Source organism: Zosterops lateralis, assembly GCF_965231275.1.
Source record: "Zosterops lateralis genome assembly, chromosome: 8".
In the NCBI taxonomy this organism is placed as follows: Eukaryota; Metazoa; Chordata; class Aves; order Passeriformes; family Zosteropidae; genus Zosterops; species Zosterops lateralis.
In genome coordinates, this window is record NC_139768.1 from 9,191,750 (window position 1) to 9,214,467 (window position 22,718).

Consider the following 22,718-nt stretch of genomic DNA (forward strand, 5'->3'; position numbering starts at 1 on the left):
AAAGGGTACAGGCCTTCCGTGTGCCCCACCATTGCTTAAGATCCACGATGATGAGAAGACAAAAGTTGCTATGTATGTGGTCCAGGTTACCAACCAACATCAGCAAATCCTTGCCTTAGAGCGCAGGCTCTGTGCCAGGGACTTATCTCTCCAAAGGTCATCACCCTAAGCACGCTGGGTGTGCCACCCACAGCCAGGGGTGCCAAGGTGTCTCAAGCCACCAGGAACTTAATATCATAGTGACACTGTGCACCCCAAGGATGGTAAATGCCACATGAATCTCAGGAAACCACTTCTATACAAGGAGGGGAAATAGCCTATCCTTTGTCTCCTGCCTAGGGCATGGGGACTCCACTGGCACCAGTGGCACGTGTGAGTAGGGCTCCTATGGGACAGCTGGGCACCAAGGTGAGGGGTGCTGTGGCAGGGCTTCAGGACTCTATACCACAAATATACTTGGTCTGAGTGTGGCAGCCACTGGGATTGGCAGCCAGCACTTTGTGCCCTTAGAGGTTGCCAGATCGATTTGCTATTAAACAGCAATTTATTACTTAGCCCAGCAATCATTATTAAATGTGTGTGAGACAAGAAGCCCAGGGGAGCTGGAGCTCCATGTGAACATCGTATCTGAAAGAGAATTTGGGAAGGGCTGCCTCTCCTTGCTGCTTTCCCTGCCTGCAGCAAGCCCAGCTCCAAGCTCACCTGCCTCCACTGTCACCCAGAAATTGTGTCTCCTTCTGTCCTCCCAGGCATGGGGAAAAAGCATCAGGCGGGGCAGGCTTTCCTCATATTTAATGCATCAAAGTGCTGCCATTTTCTCCTTCCTTCTCCAGGCTCCTGCCTGTGAAGGGCCTCTCTCCCCCACACTGAGGACTGTGGGACCCAGCTGCCTTACACACAGCCGGCTTTTCTGGCAGACTCCAAGAAGCTGGGCTAATTAGGGGCCTCACTACTGAAGGATCAACGACCTGATTCCTTCAGCAGCTTCTTGATGGCAGGAGGGCGGGGAGGGGGAAGGCTTTTCTCTAAGCCACGGTCAGAGTGACAAATTTAACCAAGTGGAAGAGCTCAGAGCTTTCCCAGTGTGTCCATACCAGGACAAGGCTTCCCAGCACCTGCAGGCAGTCCTGCTGAGATCTGCAGGAGGTAAGAGAGAGGTCTTTTCCTGCCACCCTGACTGGAGATCCAGACCATTCATAGAAAACACATTTCTGTCCAAAACATGTGTTTTCTCTGCTGTAGCAGTAGCTGTTGCTCTCCCTACAGTGTCCTGCTCTATATCCCACTCATCTTCCCACAGCCCTAAAGCTCATGGAAGATGTGTCCACATACATGGGTCTGGCCAGCACTGACATAAGCCTCACTTGGATCAGGATTTTTCAGGATTTAGCCCTGGCTCTCCTGATCCCTTCTGCTGTGAATCCCTCCCCAGCTGATGCAGGACAGGAGGGAGCAGAAAACCCCTCTGGCAGATGACAGAAGGGGAAAAGGTGTTCCCCACACTTCACCTCCAAGCCCCAGTCCAGTGGGCTTAGCTAGAGAGATAGGAGTGCAGTGCACTTGGAACCCTCTTTATTATCATTTGGTTACTTCAGGACCTCCAGTCGTTGCCTGCAGGTACCATGTCCTTCCTGTACTAGAATCCACTCAACTCCATGTCATCCCTTTCAGCCTCCCGGGTCCTGCAACAAGGAGCTTCCAGGAGTTTTCTAAATATTGCCAGCACTTTCCGTGGTCATCTTCTTAAGTCTGCAATACAGTTTTCCCTCCCAAAGGCAGAAGGGTCTGGGTATCATCAGGGCAGCATAACGATGAACTTCCAGCTTGGAAGAGATCAACCTGCCATGTCATGGTGTCTGAACAACTGTACAGATCTAGGTGAAATTTGGGTGAAGAGGGCTTAGACAAGAGCTCTTTCCCCCAGGTGGCTCCAGGAGATGCTCATGCTCAGCTTGCCGTAAGGCACATGGATCAGTCTCTAGAAAGGTGCTACAGCTGCTGCTCCAGCTCCACTTGGGATAAACATTGTAGTGCACCCCAGGGCTGCTTCTCTGAGCCTATGGGGAGCTGTCAGAGCCTCTCTGGGAGGCTTTGTGCCAAAGGCATTGCAAAGGGTACAAGGGCACATTCTGCCTCACTGCTGCCAAAAGCAGTGGGGCTGTACTGTATCTCAGGGCACAGTGTAGGTCTGCAAGGGCAGTGACAGTCACTCCCTCAGCAGATGGGCTCTTTTCACCCAACTGACTGGAAGCATCATGGAAATAGGAACTCCAGCCACACAGGCGATGAGTCCCAGTGAAAGCAAGGGAACCTGAACTTTCTTCACTTTTGCATTGAGGGCTCCAGGGCAATCAATTAGGTTGAATGTGTTCCCTCAGGGTCTAGGCATAACTACATGGCTCTAATTAATGCCTTCTACTCTAGTGCCAACATCCAACCACATCCTAGTCATATATTAAAAACAATATTGCAGAACAAGCCAAGTCTTTAATGGGCTGATGCATTTATCTGTTATTCCACTAGGCTTGTGGTTAAAGATAAATGGAAAAAATATCCTCTCTTGGACAGTCCTATACAAATGCTACTTTGACGCTTAATCAGGGCAAAAAGACCGATCCTTCCTGAAGCCCCTTCCACCCAAATCTGGAACAGGGGAGAGCAAACCCATACTGTCCTTTGTCTTTTGCAGCTCCCCTGCATGGGACACTTATATGGGACTGTGACAGGATTTTTCAGGGTGAAAGACATTCTAGAAGAGGATGCAGAGTGCAAAATGTATTACCAGAGAGAAGAGCCCATGTGGACTACAGTCTACATGAGGGATAGCTGCTGCCTGCCTGTCTGCCAGTGCCCTGCCCAGTGTCTCAGCTCTCTGTCTTGTGCTGCTCCCTCTTGCAGGAGGAACAGGGGCTTGGAAGAGTGGAGTTGTAGAGAGGTGGTAGCAAACGCTGTGTACTGGGCCTCAGAACGAGCTGTAACAAAATATTTCTGCCCCAGGCACACCAGCTATTACAGAAATCCTCTCAGACTCTCTCCCAGTGCCAGGAAGCACAGGGAACTGGCTTCCTCCTGCACCAGCATTGCTCTGTCAAGATGAAGGCAGAAATGACAGCATGATAAAACCTGTCCTGGGGAAGTGGGAGGTGGGGCCTCAGCACAGCTTGCGCCATAAATAATCTCCCTACACAGCAGTTAGGGGAACAATTGTGTGGGAGTATCTCTTGGTAAAAAGATGCTCAGGCAAAGATGATCTTGAAGGAAAGCAAGGGATTTCTGAGTGGCGGGGTGGGCTCTCCAGTGAAGACAGAGCTTCCTGGGTACCAGCAGGTCATTCACCAGACCTACCTCACCATGGTGAGTCACTGCAACAAAGAGACAAATTTAGCCCGAAACAACCCAAATCACCTGTACTCTGGTGTGGCCTCCCAGGAAAGGCTTGTGCTGCAGCACAGATCTTTAGACTGCTCTCCAGTTAATCTATGCAGCAATGAGATGTGATCCCTTCCCCATACCTTCAGACTCAAGATTCACATGGGGAAAGGTGAAAGGCTGTAAAGGGAAGTAACAGCAATGAATACAGAGTGTTTTATGCAGAAAAGAGACAGAAAGCCCCAGGCATACAATCTGACCCAGTACAGGAAGAACACAGTCACATACAGGATTGTGTAAAAGGCCTTGAAGGTCGGTTATAGAAGAGTAATTACAAATATATCCAGAAAACTGAGAAAAATGTGGCTGTCATGGAAATGTGTGGAGACAAATGCAAAGGATACACTGAAAGCTTGAATGCAGAGGATTCATGAGTGGGATGCTGCAGAACAGCCCTGTATTTCCGTTTAGCTGGGAGCTTCTCATGCATAATCCTCTTTCAGCCTTAACTTGCAGAACTTTGTCTTGCTTTATTTGTATTTATTTATTTTTTTTAGCACTGACTGTATAGTCAAATTCTTTTCTGAATAAGAAGTAGGAAGGTGGCATGTACAGGGAAGGGTTGAACAGAAGTCACCATGTGCTCCTGTTTCACCAGCTTAGAAATGGCTTCTGGTTACACTGTGCAGTCTCAGAGCTTACCCTGTGAGCTCAATACCTTCTCCCATGCAACCAAAAAGTCCAGCTGTGGTCCACTCCAACCGTATGAGTGATGAAGGCTGTCAGACTTAAACTGCAGCCAGAGAAAAGATGGAGCCAGACCCTTTGAAAGAACCTGGTGAGAGTCCAAGAAAAAACAGTGTTGAGAGGCTTTACTAAACTTCTGTGGTACTGCATTCATCTAGGTCTCACATCTTAGAGGAGTGAATAGTGCTGAGATACTGGTGTCCTTGACAAGATCTTGACAGGTTTCCTGTCCCACTTGAGACTAGTAGGAAACTGTAATGAAAGTGGCCCCAAAGTCTTTCCAAGGCTAAAGTTGTTTAGCCAGCAAGATGCCAAGCCATCATATGAGGTTATGGACCCTAGAACACTGGAATAATGTTGGCTTGGCATCATATTGATCTCTTAAAAATAAGTTGTACCCTTGGACAGCACTAGCTCCTGGAAACCCTAGCAGGCCTGCAGAAACCCAGCCAACCTCTGAATACATCTCTGACATGGAAATAACTGAATTTTCAATGCAAGGAAAAAGTCAAATGGCACAAGTGGAGGAGACTTGCCCACTATAGCTAGCAAATCAGGAACATCCCTGGGGGCTCTTCTAACCATGAAACTTCCCCTCCTTCAGGGCCCAGTTTCCTAAATCTTATCTCCACTTCCTAAAGGTTGAGGTGATGACCAAACTGCTTCTCTAGACTCTTCAGAAGTATACCTGTGCATCAGCACCACCTCGCAGCAGTGGAGCTGGCTGAAGTCTCTGTTCACTTCAGGGGATGTTAATGAGGGTGAAGATGCCGTGCCCTGGCTCTGCAAGCTGACAGCACCTTATGCTTAAAAGGAATACACAAGAAAGCTGCAGCAGCAGCAGTTGTTGTGAGCTAATCTGCTTCCTCCCCCTGGGGCTCAGCTCAGTCTCTCATTACTATGGATCAGCTCAAGGCCTGACGCAGTAGCCCTGTTTTCCTCCACAGGACATCAGTGGCCACTGGGATACCAGGAGTGCCAGGGACCTGAACAGCATCCTCTGTGTATTGAAGGTACCTGTGCAATACATTCCCTCAGCTGTCCTGCAAGAACTGCAGGTGTCACAGCCCAGCAGTCACCAGGTGCAACTCCGAGAGCTATTTTGGCAGACCTGTTTTAGGTATTATGGATCAACTAAAAATGGGCGTCCAACTGAAGCTTAAAAAGGAGACTTACAGACACCTCTCAAGAGAAATGCAGATCCAACTTTGGCACAACATATTCCAACAGAAAGGCAGAAGCTTGCTGCAAGTCTTGATTGAGCAGAGCAGAACAAAGCTCTGGTTCTTCAAGTTTGTCTGCTTTGAGCTGTCCCTCCACCACAAAGCTACAGTGGATAACGCCCCCTCAAGCCCTGTACTGCAGTGCTGTACAGCCATTTCACAACTGCTCTGCATATAGGAAAACGTGATAAACATGAGCACAGACCCAGTACTGGTTTGGGATCCTTACCGTTGGTGTGGATTGAGGCTGCTGGGTTCACTGATGGTGTAAAGCTGTGTCTCAGCACACACCTCTACAATACACTAACAGTCTCTGATGCTCTTTCTGCATCTGCAAACAACCTGTGGATAAAAAAAGAGAACAATATGAGCATTTCAGAGCTGGAAAGTATCTATAATTTCTAGTACCTCGCACATATATCTCAATAGCTGTAGGCAGCCAACTGGCCAAACCCCTCATAGGCATCAGCTTTCAGGCCCTTGGGGCACTTATAAATCTTAGTGGCCCTCACTGGACTCATGCCCAGCTTCCACCACTCCTGCCCATAGGCCTGTATATTAAGGGACTCTGCACTTTTCTATTTCACAGCAGGAAGTCAAGAACAGAGTGCTAACATCACAGGGAAGGAAAAAGCTGTCCCAGGACACGGCCAGGGGCATTCTTAACTCCAACAGAAAATTTTAAACCCTGAATCACTCGTCCTTTAAATGAGAAATGCACTGTGCTAACTCAGAGAGCCACTGGAGTCCTCGAGGAGCAGGTGCTACCTGTCCTGGGGCAGGCAAGGGTGGGTAACTTCCCCCAGAGGAAAGAAGACTTTTCCACAAACCAGGTTCTACATTTTGAGGAAATGAGCAGAGCTGGGTGCACAGATGGGTCATTGCTTTCCAGGAAATTTGGGACCAGGGATTTATTTACTGGCTGTGGGCCCTGCTCTTTTGCCAGATGGATTTTTTTATAGTTTCTACGCCCGCAGTAATCAGCAGCTTGATGCTGCCCGAGTCAGCAGGTCTCAGACCCGAGACAGAGATGGAGCCACACGCCCTGGGCCGGCTGGGAGGTGTGATGAGCGAGTGCCGCACCGACCCGGACCGGGTGCCCGCCGGTGGCCGCTCCGCAAACCGACAGCGTGGGGGAAGAAGCAGCGCCCGTTTCTACGGGGTCGTTATGGCAACTGCCCGGGCGCTTCTCCGCGGGGCTGGGGCAGGGACAAGGACCCCGCCCTGTCCCCGGGGCTGCGGAGGCAGGTGAGGCACCGGCGGAGGAGCCGGTTGGCGGCGTGGGAGGATGCGGGCTGGGAGCGGCGGGCCGGGGGCAGCCCCGGGGCGGGGGCAGCCCGGTACCGGTGGCTGGCGGTCGGGGATGCTGTGAGAATTGTGAGCCCCAGGGGCTGGCCTTTCCCGGGGATCTGTCCGCTCTTGCGGGCGGTCAACAGCCCGCTGGGAGAGCCGCGGAGCCGGGCAGGTGTCTGGGATGGGGGTGGTGGCGGGGCCGTCGCTCACTGGCAGCAGCGGGTCCCGCCCCGCCTGGTGCTGAACGGACAGCGCCGCCGCACTGCGCATGCGCGACCGCCAGCACGCCGGGACCGGGGAGGGCGCGGGGAACCGGGGATGGGGACAGCCGGTGTGCCTCGGGGAACCGGGGGATGGGGCAGCCGGTGTGCCCCGGGGAACCGGGGATGGGGCAGCCGGTGTGAGCCCAGGAACCGGGGGATAGGGACAGCCGGTGTGCCCCGGGGAACCGGGGGATGGGGCAGCCGGTGTGAGCCCAGGAACCGGGGATGGGGCAGCCGGTGTGCCCCGGGAACCGGGGGTGGGGAACGGCTGCAGCCGATGTGCGCTTAGGGAACCTGGGTAGCTGCGGGGCTGAGCAACCGGTGTGCGCCTGGGAACCAGGCCCGTGGGGAACTGGAGCAGCTGGTGTGCGCTGGGATCTCGTGTGCGCTGGGGAAACGGGGTAACTGAGGAACTGGGACAAGCGGCGTGCACTGGGGAGCCGGGATAGCTGCGGGGCTGCAGGCACCGGGGAACTGGGGCCGTGGGGAGCTGGCGTGCACTGCCAGTCTGCGGTAACTGAGGAACTGGGACGGGCGCTGTGCCCGGGGGAGCGGGTCCGCCCCGTGGGCTGGGGCACCGGGGCCGGCGCCGCTGGGAGCAGCCTGCGGGAGTGGCTGCAGTGGGAGCTGTGCCCGGCACTCCCCTGGCCCGGTGCCGGGAGCGCGCTCCGCCGCGGGGCCGCGCCCGGGGGGCGGGGCCAGGGGCGGGGTCGGGGGCGCGCGCACTTCCGCCCGCCGCCGTGACGTCACGGGCAGCCGCCGGTGTCCAGGGCGGGCGCGGCGCCGGATGGAGCGGCCGGGGGAGCCCCGGCGGGGCCGCAGGTACCGGGGGCCGGGACAGGGCTGTCCTGGGCTAGGCTGCCTTGGGCTGTCCTGCCGCCTCGCCACGGCGCGCTGCGGGGCCGTGTTCTGGTCCCGGCGCCGCTTTCGTGGCCGCCCGCTGCGGCGGTGGGGCAGCTCGGGGGCGGCTCTGGGGCCGAGCGAGGCCCCTTAGGGCGGTGGGGCAGGAAGGGCCTCGGGTGAGGACCCTCCCAGGCGTGGGCTCTGGGGGGCTCCGGGCTGCCGGGACCGCTCTGCCCCTTCCCTTCGCGGCCGGAGGCCTCATCTTGGCAGAGGTGCTGAGCGCCCACTCCTCGGAGAGAGGTTCCCTGGGGAGAACCCGGGCCCTTGTTTCTCCCTGCGGGAAGGAGCAAGGCCCTGGTCTCTCCCCCTTGCAGGGTGCCCGAGTGGCCCAGCACTGGACGCTGGGACTGGCTGGCAGGTAGAGCGATGCTCGGACATGAATGCTGGGCAGAGCTCCTGTGTGTCTGGTGCGGTAACGCTGCAGCAGCTTCTCGCTGCTTTGCTGAGGGACAGGGCCTCCTTCAGCAGCTGATGGAAAGCCCCACCCCAGCTCTCCTGGAGGGCACTGCGGGCAGGCAGACTCGGATGCCTGAGCAGTGAACGTCCCAGGCTGGGGAGGTGGTGATGCAGGCGGCAGGCATGTGCCCTGCTGATGTGCCTAGCCAAGGGGCTGTTCTCTGTGGGCCGATTGTAGAAAACGCCACTGAGTTTGTGTCTCTCTGGCTGTTCCTCCTAGAGGCACCCGGCAGTAGGTGTGAGCTGATCTGGCCTGGCTCCTGCAGTAGCCTGGCTCTCTGGTGTCTGATGATGAGTGTGACCCCGACCAGGGGATGCCTCCTGGACCTGCCCTGGGAAGACATCTTGGTTCCACATATCCTCTGTCATCTGCCACTGGAGCAGCTCCTGAGCCTGCAGAGGGTCAGCAAGTCATTCCAGTCTCTCATCCAGCTGTACCTGGCCAACATGCGCTGCTTTGACTCAAGCCAGGTATTGGATGGCTCTGAGGCTGGGGGGGGACACAGATATCCTACTGCTCTGGGACTGACAGAGGAGTATCTATGTGAGGAGAAGAAACCCTTGGCAAGGAAGGTAGTTTCTGCTCAGGAGCTTGGGTTAATGGTTCAGGTGTCAAACTGGACAGATGGGCTTAGGGAGGAGAGGCAGTGATTCAGGGCCCAGCAATGCCAGTGTCTTGAGTAAGAGGCCTTGGGAGGAGTAAGCCTGGAAGCACCACCCAGGCCATTATGGGGCACTGGCTGGCAGAAACAAGTTTTGGAATGGGATATCCTCACTAAGGTTGTGCAGTAGGTTGGACCTGATGGCAGATAACTCTGTGCTTGGTCTTCCGGGAAGGTTCCTGCTATTCCTGGGAGCCACTGCCTGGGACTGGGAAAGATTTGATTAGCTGCTATTCTGTGAGGACACAGAGTGGTTTAGCACAGAGATTTTTTGAGAACAGAGGTGTGGACCTCATCGTGAGTATATAAATGCAGGAGTGATGATGTGAGATGGAGAAATCAGACTATCATTTAGCTTGTGGCAGTAGCCTTGGCATGAGGTGAGCAGTGTCTGATGGTAGGATTTGCCCTGGGATGAGGACAGAGGATGGCTTTGGTCACTATCGTCACAGAAGAAGAGAGGAGGGAAGAGAGTATTTGGTGAGGACCAGGCTTATCTGAAACCCTGGGGAGATGCCTCATTCTTCCTGGGTTCCCCACGCAGATCGGACCTGCCATCCCTCGAGCCGCTTTTGTTAACCTGTTGAAGGACAACGAAGTTCTGCAGCAGCTGGCCCTCCAGAACTGCTCCGACTGGCTGACGGACCGGGAACTGCTCCCGGTCATTGGGCAGAACCACCACCTGCACCAGATCCAGCTGAAGGGCTGCGCCCAGCTCAGCCGCCACGCGCTGGTGGCCATCTCCCTGAGCTGCCCCAACCTGCGCCAGCTCTCCCTGGCTCACTGCGAGTGGGTGGACAGCCTGTCCCTGCGCAGCCTGGCCGACCACTGCAAGGCGCTGGAGGCTGTGGACCTGACGGCCTGTCGTCAGCTGAAGGACGAGGCCATCTGCTACCTGGTGCAGAAGTGTGGCAGGCTCAAGTCTCTGTCACTGGCTGTCAATGCCAACGTGGGCGATGTGGCAGTCGAGGAGACTGCCAAGTGCTGCCCAGAGCTGGAGCACTTGGACCTCACAGGGTGTCTGCGAGTCAAGAACGACTCCATCAGGTACTGAGCAATGTGGGGAGCCGGGGTGTGGATGGCTGGGATCTGGGATGGGGAGAGGAGGAGAACCAGAGAGGAAAGTCAAATTTTGTCACGCTGAAAGCAACGAGAGCTTAGTCTGGGAGAGATGCCACTAGCAGGCCCTTCAGGGGTGGCACTGTGTGCTATTGACAACAAATTTCCCAGCTTATCATGGAGGGTAGGTCTGGGATCCAGATGTCCCTTGACTTTATCTCATACCACCATGGTGCTGTCCCCAGATAGTGCATGTGTGGCACAGTCACAAGCGCTGGGCTGCTGGGAGTGGAGAAGAGCATAAGTGCAGTTAGGAGTCCTGACTTGCAACTTGCATGTGCTGTCTTTCTTGGCAGGGTCCTGGCTGAGTACTGTCCCAAACTGCGCTCGCTGAAGGTCAAGCATTGCCACAACGTGGCGGAGTCCAGCTTGAGCGTCCTCCGAAGCCGTGGGGTGGAGCTGGATGTGGAGCCTCCGCTGCAGAGGGCTCTCGTTCTGCTGCAGGATGTGGTTGGCTTCGCCCCTTTCATCAACCTTCAGATCTAGAACTGCTGCTGCTGGGGAGGGGGGGACTGACACAATGCTGGGATCCCAGAAGGATGCCGGAACTGGCTGCTGTGGAGACGTGCAGAGGGAGAGGTCAGTCCCGTTGGTGAGGCTGGCTTGAGTGGAGCTCACTCTTTCCTCTGGGGCTGTTTAGCAGCCACTGAGTGTTCATAAGTGGACTTCATTGGTGCCTCTGGGGAAAGTAGCTCCCTCTGCAGTGGCGTGGAAAGAGCGAGTGATTTGCAGGAACACCATGGTGCTGAACAGGCCTTGGTCAGGCCAGCTAATAGATAGGGTTTACTATTTGTTATATTTTAAATCTTTAAGCGGCAGCTGTCCAGAAAGCAGGGGAGTGTTTCATGGAGACTGTCCCCTGGGGTGGGTGTGCAGGGCATGCCAGCAGAGCAGTGGAACAAACCAGACCAGCTGGAGCAGAAGGAATAGCTACCACCCTCCTCTTGGGAGAGGGCAGGCCCCTCTGGGCTCTGGGAGGAGGGTAGTGAGCCTAGCTCCAGCCCACAGCCACTGGCTAGCCTGGCACCAAAGGACTAGCGTGGCCCAAGTGCAGGCAGTGTGTCTGCCCAGACAAATGTGCTGGTTTAGGCTGCAGCAAGGTGGGAGTTGTTTTCAGGGGAACATCCTCCTAATGGCAGTTTGACCGACAGAAAAAATGCCAAACCTAGCTGTGCTGTCACTGAAAGCAGTTGGTCATTGTCATTTGTTTCTTTCAGCATTTGACTTAACATTTTAGTAGTGCCCAGGCCTGCTACTGTATTTTGCTCCCTGTTGTGTGGCTGGAGCTTGGCTCTCAACAGTGGTGAGAAATGGCAGGAGCACTGACTCTGCCATCAGCTGGAGTTTATGGAGAGAGCTGCAGATTGTGTTGGCAGGGAGAGCCTAGTTCTGGAGTTGAGCCTAAGCCCTTTTATCCTCTAGGCAGTTAATCAAACAGCAGCTGCATCTTGAGAACATGATGAAGAGAGTAATTAGAGGAAGAGAGGATGACCCTGCTCCTGTCTTTGGCCCTCAGAAGGACTGGAGGCAGTATTGTAAAGCATGTGCATGCTCTCACTTAACTACACACCAACTCACATCATCTTTATTAATACTGGCACTCAAAGCAACGGTGCACAAAGACTTGTTAAAAAGGTTGCTGCAAAAGCACATGCCACATCTCAGATCTAAAAATGTCCCATGCAAGGAATAGCAGAGAATGCCTAGGTCCTGGAGAGCCACTGTGGTGTCCTCCTGGGGGCAGAGGCATAGCTACACAAGGAGTGAAGTCTCCTCAGACAGGTTAGCTGAGGAAGCTGAAAGCAGTGTCCTGGATTCCAGGTTAGTCCAAGTTAGTGGCAGGTGGATTTGCCTCATTCCTAGCACCACACATCCATCCTGCCATGCCTAGCAGTGAGGTGAAAGGCTGAAGAGCAGCAGGACCTGGCTGTCAGTGGAACTTGTACTTCCTGGCTGGTTTTAGGCTGATGTAGGTTCTCTTCATCTCCTCACTCTCAGGCTTCTTGATGTCTTTGTACCTCTCTCCTTTTGTGCTCACCACCTGGTTATCAATATAGCGGATCAACTTCTTGGGAGCCTGGAGAGGAAAGATAGTAACACCAAGTGGATGGACAGCCACACTGTTAGATAAAGGGAGGGGGCAAGCTGTAGTGGGTGGGTGGGCTGCTTTACCATTGTCTGTGTTGGGAATCTTGGCCATAACTGGGAAGGGTGCTCTCTGATGGGAGGGAGCACCTTAGCTGAGCTAATCTTCCCTCTTTGACTGACAGGTTCTATGAACGGACCTGCCTTTGGCCTGCCCTGTTTTTTTTTTTGGACTTGCAGCCTGTGGTTGTGTGTTTTTTTTTTTTTTTTTTTTTTTTTTTTTTTTTTTTTTTTTTCTTCCAACCTTGGGACATTCAAACTCCTCTAGAGCTGGGCCTGCTTACCTCTTTGGGTGGAGCTGGCCGATGTGTTTTCTGATCATCTGCACTATCCACCATCATGTATCTGAAACACAAGAAGCATTTAGTGGACACTGTACCATACATTGTCTGGGGCTACTCATAGGCTATGTCCCTTCTCCCCTGGCTGTTTGTGGCTGTGCAATGTATCTACTTGCCTAGATTGCAGCTAGGAGAACTTGATGTTCCTCTCTGGATGAAATGGGCAAGAAGTATGTCATCCTTCTGGTGAGAATCTGGCAGGATTCTCCTGGAGTACCATTCTTAGCTGTATGTGAAGGGTATTGAAAACTGAGGTGGTTGAGAATGCTGATAGTCACTGCAGAACTGAGAGAGGTACTGAGGTCTGGTGTGCTCTGCCATCGGGGCAGCTTTGTTCCTTCTCAGTCCAAGCGATGGCAGCCAGATGAGACATAGGTGAGATTACAGGACCAATCTGCTGCTTTTGCCCTGAATTATGGTGTTCCTTTCACACTCCTCCTACTACTTGACTGTGAAACAGGTCTGTGCTGGAAGCAACTTGATAAAAGCATCACCTCATTTGCTACATAAACTGAAACATCAGGGTCCAAGCATTTGCTTGCTGTACTGCTGAGTTGTTACTCTGAGATTTTGGTGCTGGTTTAGCACAGGTGACCATGACTTCTCCCTCAGTAGTTAGTATACTTGCTCTTGTGTATCTTCAGCTATGGCGATCTGCTTTCTGTACCTGTGCTTGAGTGATGCTTAAAGTACAGGATGTTGCCAAAATGTCATTAAAGTGAAGTTCTCAGAAATATAACAAGCTGGTGCTTTTTTGTTCCCTTGCCTGTTACTCTGAAGTCTCTGGACAGGAGATGGGCAAGGACAGGGATTACTACTTCTGCCTGGATGCTGTTCTGCCTTACTTTATCTTTCCTAGCCCATCAACTGTTTATCCTGTCCCTGAGGAGAATGTAAAGTGGAAAAGCTGTGCCTGAATAGATGTGTGGAAGCTGCATGCCTGCATGAGGATACTCATGAAATATGAGATCTTAAAGCAGATCGATGAAACCACACTGTGGGTTCTCTCATTCAGAATTAAATGCTTTTAGAAATTAATATAGGCAGACTAATATAAAGCTACTTTCATTCCCAAGAAGTCCACAGGAGTACTTCAGAGAGGTTTCTTTAAGTGCATTGAATTCACACCTTCAGCAATTGAGATTTAATCCTCCCAGTGCTGTTGTACAGGCAGTCTCTTGAAGGTATCTTTAACCTTGTTTGGACTGTCTCCAAGAATGGAGGTATGAATGAATTACTGTAGTTCTACAGGTCACCATGTGTTTGTTACCTGAGCTGCAGCATGATGTTTGTGCCTTGGACCTTTAACCAGGACATCGACTAACAGCAGAGGTGACTTACACTGTATCTGTAGGAGGCTGAAACCTTGCACGCAGCCAGTGCTGTGACCCAGCTGGTACAGGTAATCTGTTTCTGTGCCAGAGCTCTAAAAGAAACCAAACCTGTTCTGTTGTTCAGGTTTTGTGGGTTGATTGTTGTTGGTTTTTGTGCGTGTGTTGTTGGTTGGTTTTTAATTTTTCCTTCTTCTTCACAGCTAATGGTTGTATTTATGCTTAGATGTGTTCAGCTAATACCCACCCCTAGTTCTTTATAGATCACACTGTTCCCCAAACTGCTACCTTTTCATTTATTTGGAACAAAACAAGGGGTTCTTTGCTGCTGGTTACTTACTTTTGTAGGATGACCTGTTTTAGTTCGTCGTGGTTGGGTGTTCTGCGGGGCCGTGCCAGTTCCTGGGAGGAGACAAGCTGGTGTGTGAATAGCCCAATAACAGAGCATACAGCTTACCTGCTAGCTCAGTGAACCCAGCTGCTGGTGGAGTACTCCAGCCCCTGGGGGAAAGGGATGCCAGCCACAGCTCCACTGGGGTTCTGGCTTTGTTGTGGGCATTATACTAAGAGAGCCAGAGGAGGGTGAGGAGCTGTTGCTCTGCATGATCCTCCTGGCTTATAGTGCATAAAGTTTCTGCAGTCAAAAGTTCTGCTTGTAGCAGACAGCTGTGGCACCTGCATGTTCCTGAGCTCTGCCCTGCTCCTTGGCCCACTGCCACCCCGGTCAGAGTACAGTACCTTCACACTCGCACCTCCTGGGCCCATTTCCACCTTCTCCTCCACAATTAACTGCACTGCCTCTTCCAAGTTCCCCAAGGCCATGGCAAGAGCCTTCTCTGCCTGGCTCACAGTACAGGCCGGGAACATCTCCAGTAGCAGCTCTACCCCATCCTTCAAGTCAGCACCTTCCTAGTTGGAGCAAGAAACAGAGGTAAGTTGGGGATGCAGTGAGGTGAGGTGCCCTACTGTAAAGGGCCTCTGGTTTTTCATGGTCAGGAAATTCAGCTTGCCCTCCTTACCATCATTACTAAATCTGACACCTGAAGCTAACAGGGGACTGTATCTGTGGATAGACCAACTCCTTACTCCTTTAACCTCCTCCCTCTGTATTTCAACTTACTTTAAAGCAGGGTTCCTGTAACCTGACCTATCTGTGTGGCCGTGCTTAGGAGTGATCTTTCTGGACCCTGTGGTGTGAATGCCTGACTCCTGCCCACCTTGTGAAGTTATATGTACTTTGATTAGAAAGGAAAGAGACTGCTAAACACTAACTGATGCTACATGAGAAGGAATCACCATAGCAGCATTTGCTAGAATGCTGTGGACACAGAATGATTGCACTGCAGAGCAGGAATAGATCAGTACTGGAGAAACAGCAAGCAGGGTATGGGGGAGGAAGGTGGGGTTGATGTGGAAGGTGCTGCAGCATCTGTAGCTGCTGTGGGATCTCTGAAGGCATTGGGATGGGCTCTCTCTCTCTAACCCTAACCCATTCCAGCCACTGAAAAGGATGAGCCAGAGCACTGGCTCACAGTCTGTCAGCACATAATTTTCTGACAGTCTTGCTCAGGCCATACAATGGAGAAGACCATGACCACAAGTGATGCTGTGTCACAGCCTATGCTGTGGTTCCTTCCAGAGCTGGAAAATGCCCTCAGGTGGTTCCGATGTCCTAGTGCAGTGTTCCCAGTGTTCCTGCGGCTCTATGGGGTACTCATACCTGGGCCCTGGCTCCATCTGTTAGAGTGCACAGTCTTTCCCCGGTGCAGGCTCCAGCTCCAGGCTCCTGGCCCTTGGTGAGGTCTTCAGAGGGTGCTTCACTCCTGCTTTCCACAGCCTTTTGGCCAAGTTTTTCTTAAAGAACACAGTGATATCTCCTGAGGAACAGTCCCACTAAGGCTAGAGCTCTGTGCTTTCTGTTGGCATTAGATCGCTAGTGTACTGTGTGCCAAAGCAAATCTTTTCGTAAGTGACAAGATTTGGAAGCACTACTGTTTGTCCTGCCCTCAGTGGGGATAGCTGCAGCTGTGCTCCCACTGATCTACAGGAAGCCAGTGCTAGCACATGCTGGAGTGCCTGAGTTCTGCATTTCCAGGGCATGGGCTGCTTGCAAATTCAATCCTACTTTTCAATTTTCAGTCTGCTACTGCTATGGTTGTGGACACTTACATTTCTAAGAATTCCCTGGTATTTGCCCTATCTTTGAATGAAGGTGTAGTTTTGATTTTAAACTTGGGAATACACTGTGGTAGTCCCCAGGCTGCATGCAAGCCAGCACATCCTCTGATCAGGTTACTCCGATGCATCTCTGTTTTTACAGGCTCTTTTTCTGTAGGAAAGAACTATTTTACTTTTGTTCTGGCCTAAGACTGGGATAGTGCTTTCCTTCCACACTCTGGGTACATCAGAAGCCTCAAAGGGTAGGATGCAGGGGAGCAGAGCAGTGCAGTAGATTTTGTCAAGTTCAAGAAAGCAGCAAGTAAGATAAAAGGACTGTCTATTCTACATTGTGTAGCCTTCTAGCAAGACAGCAGTGATGTTGCTAGACCAGCAAAACTCAGACTGGTTATGTCCTGGAAGGTTTGATATTCAGGCACTGCAACCTGTCTGTTCTTTAGTGGAAAGTACCCATGGAGTTAATTGATACAGCAATCCAGCTGGTCTGTGAATGCTGAGGTTAAAAAGGGCCACGGTCACAGTGTAGTCTTCTGCAGTCCTGCATAGTGCAGGTCAGAGCACATCACTGGATTTTGCATCTGTACCAGGGTTCACAGATGAACAGGAGGTAAGCTTTGAGAATACTCAAAGTTAGATGTGACATATGTATTCAGCTGGATACTCTATTTGATGATGCACCTGATAAAGGCTGCCCAGCAGCAGTGCCACTTAGGCAGGTGGCTGTCAGAGGCAGGCAGAAATCCTTGCTTTCAGAATTTAGCTGCAGCAGAATTTCAACAAGCAGCCCTGAACTTTCTTTCTTAGAACTCTGGCTCTGATCTCAATAGAGGTATTTGGAGAATTGATCAAGTGTTTTTCACTCCAGTATGTCTTGGACAGTATTCCATATGACTCTGACCTCCCATATGTTGATGCCAAAAACCTGACTGAACATTGGGAAAAAAACCCCAAACCTGTCAATCAATTCAGGCTACCTTATGAGTTCCTAACTGTGGCAAAGAAGTTTGTTTTTATTCTGTGACGTTCAACTCCAAATATTAAGACTAAAAACATGTACAGATCTTCCTGTGCTGAAGTTGTTTGCGTAACTCACCTTTGTTGCGAGCTTCACCAAGCCTTTCTGAGAGGGAGAACATCATTTCACAAACATCCCCACTGCAAGAGACAGAAGCTATATAATTAGCATGAGGAATAAAAGCATTAGCCTGTCCTACCTACATGGCTCCCATGTTATAGAAAGACAATGCTGGATGGGAAGCCCAGTAAAATCAACTGGTATTTCAGATGGCCAAGGACCTACTTGCAAATTATATTAGGATCAGCATCTGTATATTCAGGCAAAGTGACTTATCATGATGGCTCGGGTTTAGTACTAATACATTTTTGACTAGTACATTTTCAATAACTCAGCAAAAGAATTTGTAGTACTGAGGGGCTTGGGGCCAGGCGCCCAGTGCATGGGATGCACATACAAACCAGTAACAATCACATACCTGTGGATTTCTGCAAAACCAGGGATATATGCCTCCATCATTTCCACAAAGGTGTCCATGTCAAAAGTCTCTTCAGAGGACTCTGGTGAGCCCAGCTCTTCCAGGACACCCGTGATATAAGAGAAGAAAACATCATCCATCCCACTGGAGACAAAGAGAACACAGGCAGCAGGGTCAACAGGCCCATTTTTTCCTTTCTCTCCATCCCCATTCTGCCTAACCTTGTGTCTTTCTAATACAGCAGCAGAAGGACCTATGTGACTGTATGGTATGAGGAGATACCACTCATAAGGCCAAGTAGCAGGTGGTCAGTGGTTAAGAGGGAAGCATTAACAGATAAATAGTCAATGTGGTCCTGGTTCCTGGGCAGCACTGAATGAAAGCACCAGCATAAGTTCCAGAGGCTGTGCTCCTGTGGGTGCTTCAGCTGAGCTAACCAAAATATTCCAAATGCTCAAGACCTTGGCTGTTCTATATCGACTGGTGTTCCAGGTGAGGTCATTATATTCTGTTAAGTTACACTTTCTATGGGATACAGAGTTCTCTGCTTGCTGCTCTCCTTGCTTGTGTCACTGCTGCCACCAGCTGCAAACTAGCTGCTGTGTTCCAGCCTCAAGGTGGCTGTTATCTCTGCATGCAAGCAGAATTCAAAATAGGGAGAAGCCTGACATAGATTATCCTGCTCAGAAAGCTGTTTGGGCACGCTGTGGAATGAAGGAAATCCCATATCCTAATGGGTATTACTGGACAGGAAATTAATCATCTTGGCCATCAAAGAAATGACATTGCTAGATTGCAATGCTACACTATAGTTGTTCCAGCATTCCCATCAGAGCCTGTGCCAATTACTTACATCCTGGATCTGACTTAAAGGAGAGCAACACAAATTACAGGAAAACTACAGAATTCAGTATAATGCACAGAGTGACAATGCAGAGTTCAAGCTGGAACAATTAGGCTGGAACTGCCCATCCCAACATACCTGAGATCTGCTGCAGGAATGTGGGACTGGATGAAGCGTGTCAGTGTGTCTTGAATGATTCTTTCAAGCTCCATGTCTCTCTAAACCTTTTTCTTAAAAAAAAGAAGGAAAAAGAAAACTCTGTGTAATTTTAATAAAATCAAAAAAAAAAAGGTCAAAATGCAGGTATGGTATAGGTAAGTGTGTTCTTCCCATGAGAACAATTCAAAAACTCCTCCAACGTCTTGTCATCTCCAGGTTAACAGTGGGCAAACATATCCATAAAAAGCTGCGGTATGAGGATCCACTGAAAAAAGGAGCCCAGTATCTTGGGCCCCTCCTGACTGTGTTGATGCTGTCAGTATGCAGCTGTACCGTACATTTAAAAAGTCTCCTCTGTGAAGCAAAGCTGGAAATGCAGATGTGTCCAGCTGCAGGACCCAGGGACACTTTCTGAGCTGGAAGATTGTGCTGTCTAGTGAGGAAGAAACAGGGAGTGGACTCAACTGGAGTGGGAGGACATGCAAGTGCAGAAAGGGGTGGACCTTCCAGCTAAGAGCATATGCAGTGATGCTTGGACTCTCAGGAATGAGTGGGAGGAAGGGTAATGTCTCCTAAAGAAAGGACATCCTAGAGCGTATTTTACAGGGAAATACCAAGCAGGGCACAGACAAGGAGTCTGCCAGCCAAAATATCAAAGGTCTGCAGGTCAGGCATGGACTGCCAGTGGAATCCTGCCCAAACAGGAGCCCGTTGTTGTGCTCGGTAAATGAGCCATTCTACAGTTTGATGCAGCTGCAACAAGGGGCACTTGATAACCCAAAACTCAGGGGAGTTCTAAGAATCACAGAGCTCCTACAGAAGCAGTGGCAGAATGGGGTTACCCACAGCCCTGCTTTGGCTATCAGTACTGAGCTTGGACTGAACAGGGTGGAAAAAAAGCTGTTTCCTAACTATTCCTTCCCATTGGGGTCTACAGAGCTGCTGGGTGGACAAATTCCTGGTGTAAGCACCAAGTTCTTCCCATGAAGGAAACCAACCTTGCATTCAGAGAAACTGATCTGGTCATTGACCAGAGAGGTTCCAGGGGTCATCATGCTCCCATCAGTGCAGCTCTCTCATTTCAACCACATTGAGACCTGACCAGGCCTGTTTGACACAGAATTCAGGGAACAGTCATATAGCTTGCTCACAGACAATTCTTGTGTCCCATGGGAATCAGAAAGGTTTGGTATTTCCCTAGATGAGTCTTCCAGAGTTAGCAGGATATAAACAAAATGACCCCATGACACTCAGCCAAGTTTAGAATTACGTAACTCGCAACATCAAAACACCTTATGCATCATACCTTGAAATGCTACACTTCTTCTAGTGATGACCTGCAATAGTTAAAGTGGGAGATTCACTAGGAGAGCTTATCCTATGTGCTCAGTATTGTGTGGGAGTGATTTACAATACACAAAATGATTTACAACACAAAGGCAGGAGAAATCACTCTCCTGAGAGCTCAGTTTTCCTGAAAAGATGTCACCATACTTCTAAACTTCCAGTCATAATTGCAATGTGGGTTTTAAGATCACTTGACTAGTTTTCACTGATTCAAATATATCTGTGAAAGTCCTTCTGCATTTCTTGTTGTTGCAATGTGGGTTCTGTGTAACATGTTGCACAGAATCTATTTTTAAAAGCATATAATGAAATGATACTCCTATTGCTGTGTCACAGCTACAGCCTTACAGTTTTGCACTGTCAGAACATGAGACCTTCAGCTCCTGGAAATCCCTGTCACTTTTCTGACAAACTCCAGTCTTTAAACACTGGAGTTTTTTAAATCAAAGAGTGAGCAGTGGAGCACTGTATGTCATCTCATTAAGACAGGCTTAGTTTGAAATACCAGGAGTGCTTATTTGAACCACATAACATCACATGGTATATGTATTTCCTCACCTCAGGCAAAGACAAGTGGTATTAGTTCTCAAATTGTGAATGTGAAAATTATGAATTTTCTGTATTAAGATACTTTGGCCAGCATCTCAACAGGGTTTCCAACCCTATTGTCAGTGTTGAGAACCTAGCAATCTCAGCAATCTCCATCCCCCTGTATTCTCCTTCCCAACATGTTAATGTCAAATTTATTTTGTTGGTTTGGTGGAGTTTTTTTTGTAAAACAAATGTAGAAATAACATCCCTCTAAAATATCCCACATCCTCTTGTGGTGTATGAGATAGCTACTTAAGTAAGTATGAATCTGTCTTCCTCAGGAAAAAAAAAAAAAAAAAAAAGTGAGAATCTGAACTGTTTGAATACAGCTAGATTGTTTTGGAAGGCTCTTTCAGCTCCAACTTCAGTAATCATTCTCAAATGGCCAGTGTGATGGAATGGGAATGACTGTAAGCCTTGGACTTTCTACTAACAAGTTAGACTTGAGCAATTTAGAAGAACATTTCTGAACTAAGGAACTGCCATTTGGGTGTATATCAACTTTTATGGGATCACACAGTTGCCTTCTGATGAGTAGAGGTTTCTGCCAGCGGAAGGAGTTCAGTGTTACATCCTTGGATGTTTCTCAGAACAGGTTAGAGCAAGTTTAGGTAAATCTGATCTGAGAAGGTTCATTTAGCTCAAGTGTCAGTGATTATTTTTATGTGAGTGAGTAATGGGACAGGGATGGTTCACTGAGCTATCTGAATTTTTTTTTTTTTTTTTTTTTGAAAAAGCACAGAGCATGTCTTATGCTGCTTGGTGTGTCTGTGCTTGGGGAAGTGCATTTCTCCAGGATAAAAAGATCCTCTCAGTGCCATACAGCCTCAGAGGAAACTTCTCAAAAGACTCTCAAAAGACATATGTGCAGGACAGAGAACGAGCTGTGGCTATATTCCACTGAACTACTTAACTCACACTTTTCTGGCTTAAAACAAAACTTTCCAGGCTAAATGATACTTTACAGACAATTCCAGTTTTCTGTTTTTTGTTCTTCTTGATAAAGACAAGATTTTCTTGTCCCGTATGCCTGAAAGGGTTTTCCCAGTGTGGTAGCTGTGGGAAAGCAGGCTGAGGTCACTGTGTGTATTACCACAATTAACTGCTTAACACTCTAAAATTAATATAGCACTTGTTTATAGCTTAGTCCCAGTAAACTGCAGTGATAGAAAACAGTAATGCCAGTGTCCAGACTCTGCCTTCCCCTCTGGGTCCACCCTGGAAAGCTGCACTAGGATGCTGTGCTGGCCCAGGGCCCTTACCCGAGCAGACGTGTCCCCTGGGTGAGGTCTCACGGCCAGTGTTTATGGAGTCCCTTCAGTGCCTGCAGAGGAGTCACAGCCCATCCTATGACCGCCAGGCCCGAGCCGTGAATGAGGGAAGCCCTTTATGGGAAAGGAAAGATGAATTAGCTGAAGCAGCAGCACAAGAGGATCAGTCTGTACACTAGTGTCTTTACGCTTTGTGTCGCTTGTGACTATTCCCCCTAACACAGAGAGTACAGCTTTATTCTTTGGAATAAAATGTTAAAATGTATTTTGTGCCGAGGCTGCGCGTTACCCTGCCCGGGCCCCGGCCCGTGTCCCGCCCGCCGCGCTGCGGACTCCGGAGGAGAGCCGCACTCCCGGCGCTGTGTCCCATGGCCCAAATCCCGTATCGCGTGTCCCGTATCCCGTGTCCTGTATCCCGCGTCCCGCATCCCGTATCCCGCAGTGTCCCGTATCCCGCAGTGTCCCGTATCCCGTGTCCCGCAGTGTCCCGTGTCCCCGCGGGCGGGGTGGTAACGGGCGCGCGCCGTCGCCGGGGGGGTCAGCGGTCACCTGATCGCCCGCGCGCTCCCGCCGCGCCGTCCGCCCTCCCGCCAACCGCGCCGGGCCCGCGCGGCGCGCGCGCCAACGCGTCACGTGGCCGCGCCCGCCGCCGCCGCCAGCCGCCGAGGCGCGCGCGGCCCGGCAGGGCAGGGGAAGGGAAGGGTAAGGGAGGGCAGTGCGGCTGCGCGCTGCCGTGCCCGCGCCGCCATCTTTGGTGTGGGCAGCGGGCCGGGCAGGCGCGGGGCGGGGCGGCGGCGCCTCAGGAGGGTCGGGGGCGGCTCCTGGCGGAGTCACCCCGGGAAAGGCTCCCTGGAGCTCTCCTCCCTGCTAAAGAGCGAGAGACGTGTTCCCTGCTAAAGCAGCACGCTTTCAAGGGTTTGGGTTGCCCGGCCCGTCGGTCAACCAAAGCTCTGCACAAGCTGCGGCCCGCCTGCGGTCTCCGG

The 22,718-nt window shown here is 50.9% G+C and overlaps 2 protein-coding genes across 3 annotated transcripts; one reads left to right on the plus strand and one right to left on the minus strand.

Annotated features, from left to right (window-relative positions):
* Window positions 1-7,641: 7,641 nt before the first annotated feature.
* Window positions 7,642-10,523, plus strand: FBXL15 (F-box and leucine rich repeat protein 15). Its single transcript, XM_083865977.1, has 4 exons — window positions 7,642-7,717; window positions 8,475-8,725; window positions 9,461-9,963; window positions 10,332-10,523. The coding sequence occupies exons 2-4, from the start codon at window positions 8,543-8,545 to the stop codon at window positions 10,519-10,521; spliced, it is 876 nt and encodes a 291-aa protein (XP_083722103.1). The 5' UTR covers window positions 7,642-7,717; window positions 8,475-8,542; the 3' UTR covers window positions 10,522-10,523.
* Window positions 10,524-10,525: 2 nt separating this feature from the next.
* CUEDC2 (CUE domain containing 2) lies at window positions 10,526-22,312 on the minus strand. Of its 2 annotated transcripts, XM_083865979.1 has the most exons (10): window positions 22,285-22,312; window positions 21,727-21,849; window positions 18,506-18,597; window positions 17,524-17,667; window positions 17,124-17,185; window positions 15,573-15,706; window positions 14,591-14,761; window positions 14,193-14,254; window positions 12,465-12,525; window positions 10,526-12,112 (listed from the first exon to the last, which is right to left on the minus strand). In XM_083865979.1, the coding sequence occupies exons 3-10, from the start codon at window positions 18,577-18,579 to the stop codon at window positions 11,966-11,968; spliced, it is 855 nt and encodes a 284-aa protein (XP_083722105.1). In that variant the 5' UTR covers window positions 18,580-18,597; window positions 21,727-21,849; window positions 22,285-22,312; the 3' UTR covers window positions 10,526-11,965. The 2 variants fall into 2 exon arrangements, with proteins under 2 accessions (XP_083722105.1, XP_083722104.1); XM_083865978.1 differs by lacking the exon at window positions 22,285-22,312 and having other exon boundaries at window positions 21,727-22,103.
* Window positions 22,313-22,718: the final 406 nt, after the last annotated feature.

Coding starts and splice junctions, on each gene's coding strand:
- FBXL15 (XM_083865977.1), top strand. CDS start 8,543: ATGATGAGTGTGACCCCGACCAGGGGATGCCTCCTGGACCTGCCCTGG. Junction 8,726..9,460: donor GCTGCTTTGACTCAAGCCAG/GTATTGGATGGC, acceptor TTCCCCACGCAG/ATCGGACCTGCCATCCCTCG. Junction 9,964..10,331: donor GTCAAGAACGACTCCATCAG/GTACTGAGCAAT, acceptor CTTTCTTGGCAG/GGTCCTGGCTGAGTACTGTC.
- CUEDC2 (XM_083865979.1), bottom strand. CDS start 18,579: ATGGAGCTTGAAAGAATCATTCAAGACACACTGACACGCTTCATCCAG. Junction 17,186..17,523: donor GGTTTTGCAGAAATCCACAG/GTATGTGATTGT, acceptor TGTCTCTTGCAG/TGGGGATGTTTGTGAAATGA. Junction 15,707..17,123: donor TGGTGAAGCTCGCAACAAAG/GTGAGTTACGCA, acceptor GTGTTCTTTAAG/AAAAACTTGGCCAAAAGGCT.